The 12,834-nt window shown below is 37.7% G+C and overlaps 1 protein-coding gene and 1 non-coding gene across 9 annotated transcripts in view; both read right to left on the bottom strand.

Moving 5' to 3' along the window:
- The window catches only part of TTK (TTK protein kinase), a 39,458-nt gene that overhangs the window by 9,118 nt on the left and 17,506 nt on the right, over positions 1 to 12,834 (bottom strand). For 6 of the 8 annotated variants that reach the window (XM_043890248.1, XM_043890247.1, XM_043890252.1 and 3 more), the window contains exons 12-16: positions 10,604 to 10,740; positions 9,134 to 9,260; positions 6,107 to 6,199; positions 950 to 1,107; positions 674 to 825 (exon numbers count right to left, since the gene is read on the bottom strand). In XM_043890248.1, coding sequence (XP_043746183.1) covers positions 674 to 825; positions 950 to 1,107; positions 6,107 to 6,199; positions 9,134 to 9,260; positions 10,604 to 10,740 — 667 coding nt within the window. The remainder of the gene's footprint in view (positions 1 to 673; positions 826 to 949; positions 1,108 to 6,106; positions 6,200 to 9,133; positions 9,261 to 10,603; positions 10,741 to 12,834) is intronic. The other 2 variants (XM_043890253.1, XM_043890250.1) reach the window with 1 other exon arrangement.
- LOC122685629 lies at positions 510 to 632 on the bottom strand. The gene has a single exon (XR_006338487.1). It is a non-coding gene; the product is annotated as a small nucleolar RNA SNORA26 (small nucleolar RNA).

Raw genomic sequence — 12,834 nt, 5'->3', positions numbered from 1 at the left:
CAGAATATAGAGCTAGTAGTTAAAAAAAAAAAAAACTCTCACACAAGGTGCACAATACAAAACAAGTAGAATGAGTAAAATAAACATCTAAGATTTTTAGGGTGCCTGAACCTTAGTCTCAGATCTGCTGTAATTCAAATATTTGGAGACCCAGGACTATGGACTATGTTATTACTGATAATGAAACATTTTGTGTTATGGGTGCTTCATGAATGTGGGGATTTGAGTTCATGCCCTATATTCTTTTGTTAACAGTATTTTAAAGAAATGGTTTTGTCGCTTCATCTTTATTAAACTGCCAAATATTTAGTTTATTTAGCCTAAAGCTGCCAATAACCAATACCTTAAAATTATAAGTGTGTTTCTCTAAGCTGGCACTGCTAATGAATATTTTAACATTATATGTGAAGAGATTTTATTTTATTTATTTTTTTCAAGTTTAAATTTAATGACTTTGGTATTAACTATACACATACTAGTAAGTGCTAAGACTTAAAATCTTCCGGTTCAGTTGTGACTCCAGACAGGATCCAGAGAGGAGTTCTAAAAATCTCTTCTCTGGGTTTTTTGGAGACTTCCTTTACCCTCCTGTGTTAGCCTCTTAAGGCACTGTGTCAGCCTTAAAAGGAGATTTTATTTTATTTTTTTTTTTTGTGAAGAGATTTTAAAATACCGTGTTGATGAATTGTGTAAACTGCCTCCAACATATTTTTCCAGTAACTCTTCCGTTCCCATGGACTGATGGATTTTTTCTTTTTAAGCCAAGTATTCAGATCAATATTTCCGCACTCCATTACCATGTAGATGTACTGATCTGTGATTTCACTGCCATTAAAAATAAACGAAAACAAAACAATAAATGGTTAGGTTATACTACCAAGATTTAAGTGTTTATCATAAAAATTAAAGCAAAAAAAAAAAGTTTTCTTTTAAACTGAAAAATTCTTACTAATCATAAAGTCGGATGATCTTATCGCTATGTTGTTGTAGTTTATTCAGATAAGCAATTTCATTCCGGTAACTATCAACTGTTTGGCTATCTGCTTCTTCTAAGTTCACATACTTTATAGCATGTATTTGTTTCTTTTCATTCAACACCTGAAATACCTATATAGCAAAACAAAGGAAAAAGTTTAGAATACACTATTTATATATTGTCACAATACTTCTACATTAGACAGACACTTAAGGATTATTGATGTGAATAATTTAAAATATTTGGCCTTGAGTATAAAAGGAAAAAAAAAATGTTAGGAGCGTAACAGTACATTCTCAACTACCTATGACAATGGGTATTCAATTACTCCAATGCATAAATTTAATAAAACATCTATCAACATATAAGGTAGTTTAAATTTCATATGCATTCATAACACTCTGTTAGATGTCATAACCAGGGAAATAATCTGAAGAAAAAGACATTAAACAATGCCAAGGAACACTAAGGGCTGAATAAGGGAATAAAAATTAATTCATTTCACAGATGGTGTTGATTCCACTATGACTGAAGTTGACAATTTCATCCATGTGGTAGACAATATTTAAAAATAAGTGCTAATTGTAAGCTATCAGTGTATTTGGTTGTGAAAAGTAGACTGAGTTTCAATTTTCAAAATCAAGTTGACAAGAACAAAATGCTGCTATACGCATGGTGAGCTGCAGGCCAAACCGCCCTGACTAGTGACAGTCGATTTCTAATCAATGCTGATAAGGCAGACAATATTAATACATTTGGAAAAACACTGGTAATGTGTCTAACTTTCAGCAATGTGCAACTGGGATGGGGCTTCTAAAATGTATAAATTCAGATACAGAATACCAGTGTAAGCAATAAATATTAACTTATCTCTTTTAACATTAAAGAAAACATCATTTATTCAAAAGCTGTTTAATCTTGACTAACCACAAGTTAGAACTAGACATGGAACAAAAGATTGGTTCCTAATCAGGAAAGGAGTACATCAAGGCTGTATATTGTCACCCTGCTTATTTAACTTATATGCAGAGTACATCATGAGAAATTCTTGGATGGATGAAGCACAAGCTGGAATCAAGATTGCCGGGAGAAATATCAATAACCTCAGATATGCAGATGCTGCTGCTGCTAAGTCGCTTCAGCCGTGTCCAACTCTGTGCGACCCCATGGACAGCAGCCCACCAGGCTCCTCTGTCCATAGGATTCTCTAGGCAAGAATACTGGAGTGGGTTGCCATTTCCGTCTCCCGATATGCCACCCTTATGGCAGAAAGCGAAGAAGAACTAAAGAGCCTCTTGATGAAAGTGAAAGAGGAGAGTGAAAAAATTGGCTTAAAACTCAACATTCAGAAAACTAAGCTCATGGCATCTGGTCCCGTCACTTCATGGGAAATAGATGGGGAAACAATGGAAACAGTGACAGACTATTTTGGGGGGCTCCAAAATCACTGCAGATGGTGACTGCAGCCATGAAATTAAAAGATGCTTGCTTGGAAGAAAAGTTATGACCAACCTAGACAGCATATTAAAAAGCAGAGAGATTACTTTGCCAACAAAGGTCCATCTAGTCAAAGCTATGGTTTTTCCAGTGGTCATGTATAGATGTGAGAATTGAACTATAAAGAAAACTTAGTGTCAAAGAATTGATGCTTTTGAACTGTGGTGTTGGAGAAGACTTTTGAGAGTCCCTTGGACTGCAAGGAGATCCAACCAGTCCATCCTAAAGGAGATCAGTCCTGGGTGTTCATTGGAAGGACTGATGCTGAAGCTGAAACTCCAATACTTTGGCCACCTCATGCGAAGAACTGACTCATTGGAAAAGACCCTGATGCTGGGAGGGATTAGGAGCAGGAGGAGAAGGGGAAGACGGAGGATGAGATGGTTGGATGGCATCACTGACTCAATGGACATGAGTTTGCGTAAACTCTGGGAGTTGGTGATGGACAGGGAGGCCTGGCGTGCTGCAGTCCATGGGGTTGCAAAGAGTTGGACACAACTGAGCGACTGAACTGAACTGAACCGATCTGAACTGATCCAGCAAATAGTGGCAAGAAATAAGAAAAGAGCCCAAGAGTAAATGAGATTCATGTATTGAAACTGCACTGAAAGCAGAGTCTATCAAGTTGTCGGCTACAGCCAATAACCTGTACTTTAAATACAAAACTCAAACAAAGTATTGTTGGTTTACTTGCACAGAAAGCAAATTAGAGGGGGAGGAACATAAAACAGTGATAGGGCAAGAGGCAGCAGACAACAGCAAGGAAGGAAAGAAAAGCAATTTTAAAACAGCACAAAGCTATTTGGCATGAGGTAAACAGCCTTATGGGCTTCCCTGGTAACTCAGTTGTAAAGAATCTGCCTGCTAATGTAGGAAAAGCAGGTTCGATCCCTGAGCTGGGAAGAGCCCCTGAAGAAGGAAATGGCAACCCACTCCAGTATTCTGGCCTGGGAAATCCCATGGATAGAGGAGCCTGCGGGGCTAAAGTCCATGAGGTCCAAAAGAGTCAGACACAACTTAGCAACTAAACACCACCAAACAGCCTTACACCTCTCAGAGAATTTAGTGTATCTACTATTCTGTTTCAATACAATTAGAATGTTAGGAGCACCTTCTGCACAGGGCTGGAAGGATGCTGAGATGACATGTTTGTGTGTAGCAAACATTAGCTACCATTATTAGAGGCAATTAGGACAGAATAAAGTGGACATTTCAAAACATATTACCGTTGTCAGGTATATCAGAAAAAAAGATCTGCAGGATATTAAAACAAAGATCTCAAAATTTTTGAGCAAGTGCAACTTCTAAATCAGCTTTTTCCATGTATGTGCTTGTCCTCCCCTAATGTCCCTGCTCTGGCAATAACTGATGAAAAGGATTAGGGAACATTTACTTCCAGTTAGAGACAGTGTCAGAGTTATAATTTTTCAGTTTCATGCAAAGTTAATGAAAGAACTAGAAAGGTCAATGTCTTGACTGTTTCTACTAGCCCCATGAATCTTCTAAAATGTTCTTAATACAGTCTAAGTTGGTCACTGTCTAAACTCCAGCAGACAGAGCATGAACAATGTTAGGTTCATAAAGCATGTTACCCTTTTCCCTGAGGCATGCTGAATTTGGCAAGGCCATCATAATAATTAATTTAATTGCACTAAGAAAATACAGGCTGGTCATAACTTTATCGTTTGGCCCTTGACTTAAGTAAACTTACATCATTATTATCTTCCAAGGAAAACAATGTTTAAAACACTGTTAAGATTAAAATGAACCCAATATGGTTTATTGCATATATCATCCATAACAACTTACAGCAGCGAAACAGCTGAGGAGGGTCAGCTTATTCATTTAACAAACAACTCAGTCACTGTTCTGTCAGGCACCGTTCTAGATAATGGAGCAAACATCACTACATTGATGGAACTCACATTCAAGTGGAAGGGGACACAAAAAACAAAACCAAGTAAGTAACTTACAGAGCATATTAGATGAGCTAAGGAGAAAAATACAGCAGGAGAGAATATAGTGTGCTGGGGACTGGAAGGCAAGAGCGATGGTTTTAGAATGTAGTCAAGGAAGGCCTGATCTAGAAGATACCTGAGCAAAGATGTGAGGGTATCTGGAGGAAACTACCCTTATGCTAAAGTAGACAAGGAGAGCAAGAGTCCTTGAGACAAGTTAGGAGGCGATTTTAAAAATTCAGGTGAAAAGATGAAGCTACTTTGGCCAAAGGGACAACAGTGGAGGTGATGAAGAAGAGTCAGATTCTGGACAGACTTTGAGGTGGAACCTGTTGATTAGCTGGATGAATGTGATGTAAGCAGAGTCAGTGATGACCCAGGGTGTTTGGTCCAGTGATTGGAAGAAAGAAGCTGCCATTTACTGAAATGGGAGACGATGAAACAAGAGTTACGCTTGGGGCATATTAAGTTTTAAATATCTAAAGACACCCAAGAAGAAATGCTGAGCAGTCAAACTGGACACACAAGGCTGGAATTCAAGGGAGAAGTTTGAGCTGGAAATATAAATTTGGGAACTGTCAGCATATACATGGTGTGTAAAACCACGAGACTGGATGAGAGCACCAAGGGAGTGAGCAAGTCTGGAGACAGAAGAAAAGAGGTCAAAACTGAGCTCACGGGCCTTGCCCCACTGAGGTTAGTGCTATGAGGAAAACAGAACGGCCACTGGAGAAAAACACTGAGAGGCCACGAAGGAAAGAGAGCTTCGGCGAGCAAAGAATGATCAACTGTCCCATCTGCTGTGTAGCCCAGAATCAAAGGCAAGAATTAGTTTTGGTAAAACTATGGAGGTCATTAGTGATTTTTTTTTTTTTTTGGCCACACTGTGTGGCAAGCAGCATCTTAGTTCCCCAACCAAGGATCAAAACCAAGCCTCCCAAAGTAGAAGTGTACACTCTTTGTCTTTTTTAAATTTATTTTTTAATTGAAGGATTTACAGAATTTTGTTGTTTTCTGTCAAATGAAACATGCACTCTTAACCACTGGACTCTCAGGGAAGTCCTAGTGATTTTGATAACAATTGTTTTGAAGAGCAAAGAAGGTAAAAACAAAAATCTGTTTTAAGTGGATTGAAGAGAACAGAATGAGAAGTACTGAAGTTGGAAGCTCTTTTGAGATGCCGTCTATCCAGAGAACTAGAACCGGATGGATTTAGAACTCAGAGAAATTTCAGAAATGTTCTACTCCAATTCTAGAGAATCATTTGCTGCTAAACTCTGTTTTTTGAAAAGAAAAACTCAAAACAAGACCCATTAATCAGAAACCTTGCTTAATCATACTCAGCACACTAACTACTTAATCACCATCGGCCTCACTTTCAGAAAGATTCTTTGGGGACGTCACAAAGCTGTCGTTTGCCATCCCCCAGTCAATGTTAATGTTATTTAGAGAAGAAATACGGAATCATAGGCCACTGGAGGGGAAGAGCAGGGAATTGAGATTGAAAGAAATATGCCATGTGTTAAGGGGAGGGGATGGGAGAAAGGGATAAGGATTTTTTGGCTCAAGGGAAATATGGGCCCCTAGAAATTAAGAAAAAAGGCCCCAAAAGGTACACAAACAGAAGAAAGTTTAAAATATTTTTATTCATTTCTTAAAAATTTAAGAAACTTACCTTACTTGAACCTCCACTTCCTATCTGCTTCAATATGGAATATATTTTTCCTTTAACTGAAATGCATTCATTTGTTGAAGAGGATGCTGAAATCTAAATAATTAAAATAAGATAAAGCTTCAAACATTCATAGAACATGCCTGAGAAACTAACTTGCATTTAATACAGTGAAACATTTCCAATTTTGAAGTTATCTGAAATCTCAAGCAATCAGATATGTCACAACATTTCAATATTTTACAGAAGCAATTTACATACTTTAGTCAAAGAAATAAATTTATTAAATTAATATATAGGCAATAGTTCAAAGTCTCCTCGTCTAATTTATCTCAACTTGACATACATAAACAGAAAATTTAAAGGGGAAAAAACCCCACTTAATGTCCAACAGACAAATTCACAAGCAGTCACTTTTCATCTTTCTCATCTATTCTTTCTTACACAAACCTCTTAACTTACATACATACATAAACAAACACACAACTTTATCATATTCTTTTTTCTCATTTAGCCTAACATTATAAAGGAAGCAGCATGCTAAGGTGCTAAGTGTTCCAGAGTCAATCAGACAAAGGCAGATTTCAGCAATGTCCCCTTTATGCTGGATAATATTCAATGAATTGCTTAGTTTGAACTTGAGCATCTTCCTCAGCAAACTCTCAATTGATGTACCATATTCAACTTGCATGCCTTCCCTTCCCTGACATGAGAGCCCTCTGTGGACCTATAAATGCTCTAAATAGATGGACAGCATGAGGACTTACTCTGAGCTGAGCAGGAAGCTGGACACAGAGACCACCCGGTCAGCTGACTAACCAAGTTGAAACAATGTCTAAATAAACCTCAGTTCAACTAAGTCATGCTTTAGATCCCAAATGGTAGACTCTTTCTCAGGTGCTCTCCTACATAGCGTAACTGGTATCCAGTGCGCGTGCTCAGTCATATCCGACCCTTTGCAACCTCTGGACTGTAGCCCACCAGGCTCCTCTGTCCATGGGATTTCTCAGGCAGAATACTGGAATGGGTTGCCATTTCCTCCTCCAGGGGAGCTTCCCAACCCAGGGATTGAACCTGGGTCTCCTGTGTCTCCTGCGTTGCAGGCAGATTCTTTACCTGCTGAGCCATCAGGGAAGCCCTGATATAAAAGATAAGGACTGCAACTTCTTTCACTTTTAGGGTTAAAAAGACGCTGTTGGGCCATGAAGTATGTTTTCTGTAAGAAATTGTTAGGCTTTGACATATGGACACCTTATTTTTCACTGAGTTGCCCTTTACTGCCGTTCCCCACTCTTCCTTCTGGGGCTTCCTCTCCTACAAAAATTTCTGAGAGCAAAGGAAGCAGTCCCATATCCTTTCCTCCTAGCTGCTGACTGTTTTTAGAATACAGTAACTCTGATCTATGTCTGATTCAACACCAGTGTGAAGTTCAGTGTCCTACACTGAACAGGACATCCTGTAACCCGCTCAGTACACCCTCCTCACCCATGACCAGAGTAGATTTCTTCAAAATACAAGTAAGATTGCTTCACTCCCCTACTCCAGCTTGTTCCACAGCTTCCTAATTCCCTCGGAGCGAAACCTAAAGAGTCCAGCAGAACCCTGAGGATCGCCCTGCCCCTTGGTGAACTATAGTCACACTCTGGCCTCTTTAGGTTTCCTCCTGACACCAGGCTCCTCTAGAAGGATCCTCGTTCCCTCACTTGGTCACGTCTGGCTTGCCTTTCAGAGTTCAGCTCAAACAAGGCCTGACATAAGCAACTCCTCAATGAATTTTCTTTGAATTAACATGATGGGCAAACCAGGCTATCTTTCTTTCTCTTTTTTGTAGTTTATTATACTGTTGAGTCAACCCTCAAAACACTATTATATCTTTTAGTATAACCTACTGTCAGCTAAACTGCTTGTTCCATTGCCTTTATAAATTGTGGTAAAATTTACATGCCATAACATGTGCCATCTTAACCGTTTTAAGTGTCCCACCCAGTGGCACTGAGCACACTCACAGTGCTGTGCCAGCATGACCACCATTCGTCTCCAGGCCTCTCCTCATCTCATACCGAAGCCCTACACCCCTCAGAGATGACCCTCCATTCCTCTTCCTATAGCCTCTGGTTACCTTTTATTTTCTGTCAGCTAACTTTTTAATCTCTTGATTTGTTTAGTTCATTACTTTTTTTTTTTTGCTGTTTTTCTTAAACAATTGCTACCAACTTTTATTCTTTACCAAGCACCAGTTTCTGTTGTAAGAGTTACATATATATTAACTAAGTTAAACTTCACAGTCATCCTATGGTGTAGAGAGCTTTATTATCCCTATTTTACAGATGAAGAAATAGAGAATTTAATTAACTTGCAATAAGGTCACATAGTTGGTAAGTAGTGAGGCCAAGAGTCATGGCCAGGCAAACTCTCACCAAAGCCTATACTTTCTACCAATATTAAGCTGCTTCTCTGCTTCTGAGAAGCAGATAGTTATTAAAAATTAATCTTAGTATTGAACAGAGTATCTAAATAATTATCTTCCTGGATGGCAATACAATCGCCTTACCAGCAAAAAAAGTTTTGAGGCAATATAATCGCCTCACCAGCAAAAAAAGATTTTTTTATAATATATTCTAGTAGCATCTCATATTGCTATTCTGATATTCTTAAAAACTTATATATTACTTGTATATATATTAGTATATATACTTGTATATTAATCAGCTGATAAAATGAAGCTGCCCACTAACAATTAGTTTAAATAGTTAAGTGGAATGAAAAATAACCTAGATTACAAAAGAAATTTTATCTAGCTATTCAGACTAGATACTTTGGGCAAGTTAATGAAAAATACTTCATTAGTTTCTTCAGTAACTAACCTATCAAAGTCACGAGGCACCCTTATGAGAATATCAGAAAAGAGTTTGACCTAATGGGACTAAGATTGGATAAGTTTTTAACACTGTTCTTAGCAAATAAATCCTGCAAAAATAAAATCTTTGATCATACCGTATCATGTACCATCATAAATAAAGCTTATCAAACCTGTAAATTCTGAAGTGGAGTAACAGGTATTTGCTGCTGTTGCTGCTGAAAATAGGCAAGCTGGCTATATGGTGTTGACAACTGACAAGCAGGTGGAAAGTCATTCTTTACCACTGGAGTTCTAAAACTGGGAAAGATATATTTTTTAAAATTTAAAACATTAAAGCTTTAAAAACAAGATTCTGACTCAGATTTTGTGTGGTGAATATAAATGTGTTATATCAAATAGAACCCAACTCAGTTTTCCTAATACATCTGAAATATTTACTTTAGATTCACCATCACCAGAAATTTCACTTTGGGGGAATTATTTCTGAAAGTAATTTTTGTCCCCAGACAAGAAGTCCTTATTAAAATAAAAATAATGTCATTAAAAAATACAGTTAAGAGTTATTTTATAAAAGTTAGCCAAGACAAAGCTCAGTCTATCATAGATTTTGAGTGTTTTTTAACAATAATGTTCTATGACAACCTACTAGAAATATCTGAAAGCCAATTACATGAGAGTCTGACCTTTGAACACAAAGCTGTTCAGCTCACGTTTGTGCTTTGCTTCTCTTATTTTCACTATTGTATCTTCAACACCAAGAATAGTGCTTGACACAAAGGAATTCTACAAATATTTGTTGAAAATAAATAACTTCATAAGAAATAACCATATCCTATTTTAGTTAGCGGTCATTCTTTAAAGTATTCTAAGTGTAATAAAATGAGGCAATAAATAGCAAAACTGTATTAAATAGCTTACTTATTTAAAAATCGGTTATAAAACTCCAAGGCCAGTTCTTATTAGGATTCAAGATCACATTGTGAAAATGAAAAGCAAAAGACATGAGCTTCAGTTAGCCTCTAAGACATTAAAACTATGTTAAAAATATAGCCACTACTTGAAGGATATCACATGCCATATCCCCTCTTTCCTTTCTTAGAAATGCCATTGATTTGCTTTTCAACATCCCTTATGTTTTCTGTCAATCAGCACTGATCAGCTTCTTCACTCATTCCTCACTGGCAGCGACTCATATCTTGAACAAGCCCAGAACTATGTGAGTTATGCCACCAACCTCTCTCACACTCTAATTAACACCTCCTTTGCTATAATATGCATCCACCCTTTATTTACTGTAAGAATGCTAATCTTTAAAGTCTCTCAATTACAGAGATATACAAGTGGCAGTGCTTGATTAACAAGAAGTTTTGCATACTTAAAGTATTTAAAGGTACTGCCTATACCTATAGGTATAAAAAGCGTATACATAGAGTAGGTACAGATTATAATGACAGAGACTTTCATAACAATCCTTAAAAATATATTGTTGCTACCTTCCCTTCCTTTACAGATGAAAAAACTGATGCTGAGAAAAATAACACGAATTTAGAAAGTCTTTCAGGTAAGAGAGCAGGATTCACCTCCAGATCTGTTTGCCCCAAAGCACATGTTGTACCAAGCTAAGAACCAAAAGGAATTACCAGCTCATGTAATCATCCAAGGCACTGTTGCTGGGTGTCTTACAAATAGATTTTGGGTCAATCCATTTAGGTGTTGATATTGGTGGTGACTGCTTGGAAACCAAAAAGGCAGGTTGCTCAAAAGTGGTGTGTTTCTGCTAGACCAAAATAAAAAACATCATGATTTTGGGTTTTTTAATTAGTTACCTGTTCAACAATTTCACAAATATTAAATTTCTAAAAGAAAATATGAAATATGAAAACATGCTATAATAAGTAGATGTATGTATTATAGGCTTTCAATAACTTTTTAGTTAAAGCTCTTTTACTCTAAATTTTGAAGCTTGTTATACTTTCCTCAAAGAGACTGCAATTAGATGGAAGGCACACAGCAGTGTTGAACAAAACAGGATCTAAATATCCTTTCTCTTTAGGGCTACTGTCACTAGAATTGGACTTGTATAATCTAGCTATTAATAAGTATTCTGTGCTTCAGAAAACTAGTCTTTACAAATAGAATCATCCCCTACCTTTACATTCGAAGGGAAAATGATCAAGTATTAATTATTTAGCAACGTTTGAAATGGCAAATACCTATCTAGTGTTCTTCTCCCTTGTAAAAGACATACAGCTTACAGAATTTATCTCATACAAATTCCAAAGCAATGATGAATGAACTTCCTCTACAGCAGAGACTGGCAAAGTACAACCTGTAGGTCGAATCCGGTCTGTTGTTTGTTTTTGTAAATAAAGTTTTATTGGAACACAGCAAAGACCATTTGTCTACATGTCTGTGGTTGTTTTCATGTAATAATGGCAGAGTTCAAAAGATAAAACAGTGACCATCTGCCTCACAAAGGTCTTACAGAAAAATCTTGCCAACTCCTGCAAATCACATTTTGCTTGAACACTATTAGTAACTGATCATTCACTACCTCTAATTTGAGGAGAGCTTTAGTTATTAGTAAGTATTAACTGATATCTAGATTAAATCAGCTTCTATAATTTCAACCCACTGGGTCCACATTATACTCTGGAGATCCACAATGGATAAATCTAAACTATTTTCTACTTTTCAGTCTTTCGTGTATTTGGCCACTATACCTCTTTTCCCAGATAAATTTTCCATTTAAGATTTCCTTATATATATACATGTATATATGTGTATATACATGTGTGTATACATATACGTGTATACACACACACACACACACACACACAGACACACACACACACACACACACATTTGGATGAGTAGCCAGAACGGTATTGAGAAACTGTGGTAGCAAGAGTATTTAGTAAGGAAAGTGGAAAGGTTATACTCATAGACCATAGATTTAGATGTTTGCATTTGAGATTTTGGAGCTCGGTAGCTGAGGTGAAATTAAGAAAGTAGGCATGAAAGAAGAAGAAGTTATGAATTTGGAGGCCAGGTATAGGACTAGTGATACATAGGGGTACAGAAGCTAACAAAAAATGATGACAGCTGTTGGGCTGAAGTTGAAAGAAGTGATCCAGAGCCTAATATTTTCAGAGAATGATGGGGAGTCACGGGGATGTTCAGAGATGATGGCAACAAGCAACTGCAGGATAGCACATCCCAAAAGTAGGCACCTCAGAAGGGTAGGGTTTTGGGACTTCCCCAGTGGCCCAGTGGCTAAGACTCCACGCTTCCACTGCATGGGGCACAGGCTTGATCCCAGGTCAGGGAATTAAAATCTTGCATGCAGCACATGCCCCCAAAAGAAAAGGACTGGGTTTTTACAAGAAAAGAAATGCTCTGGACATAGCTAGGGGGAGCTTATAGCTATAAAGTAAGTGAAGCAAAGTGAAAGTGGTTCAGTCGTGTCCAGCTATGGGACCCCATGGACTATATAGTCCATCAAATTCTCCAGGCCAGAATACTGGTGTGGGTAACCATTTCCTTCTCCAGGGGATCTTCCCAACCCAGGGATCGAACCCAGGTCTCCCGCATTGTAGGCAGATTCTTTGTCAGCTGAGCCACCAGGGAAGCCCAAGAATACTGGAGTGGGTAGCCTATCTCTTCTCCAGGGGATCTTCCGGACCCAGGAATTGAACCGGGGCCTCCTGCATTGCAGGCCGATTCTTTACAAAAAACTGCCTAGCCTTTTCTTTTTCACCTAAGTGTACTATTCTGTGGTTTTTAATATATTCATGAGTATGCAATCATCACCACGATTTAATTACAGAACATTTTCATTATTCTAAGAAGAAACTCTGCATTAGCCATC

Source organism: Cervus elaphus, chromosome 28 (genome assembly GCF_910594005.1).
Source record: "Cervus elaphus chromosome 28, mCerEla1.1, whole genome shotgun sequence".
In the NCBI taxonomy this organism is placed as follows: Eukaryota; Metazoa; Chordata; class Mammalia; order Artiodactyla; family Cervidae; genus Cervus; species Cervus elaphus.
The sequence above is the reverse complement of the archived record's forward strand: the minus strand, read 5'-3'. Positions and strand labels throughout refer to the sequence as shown.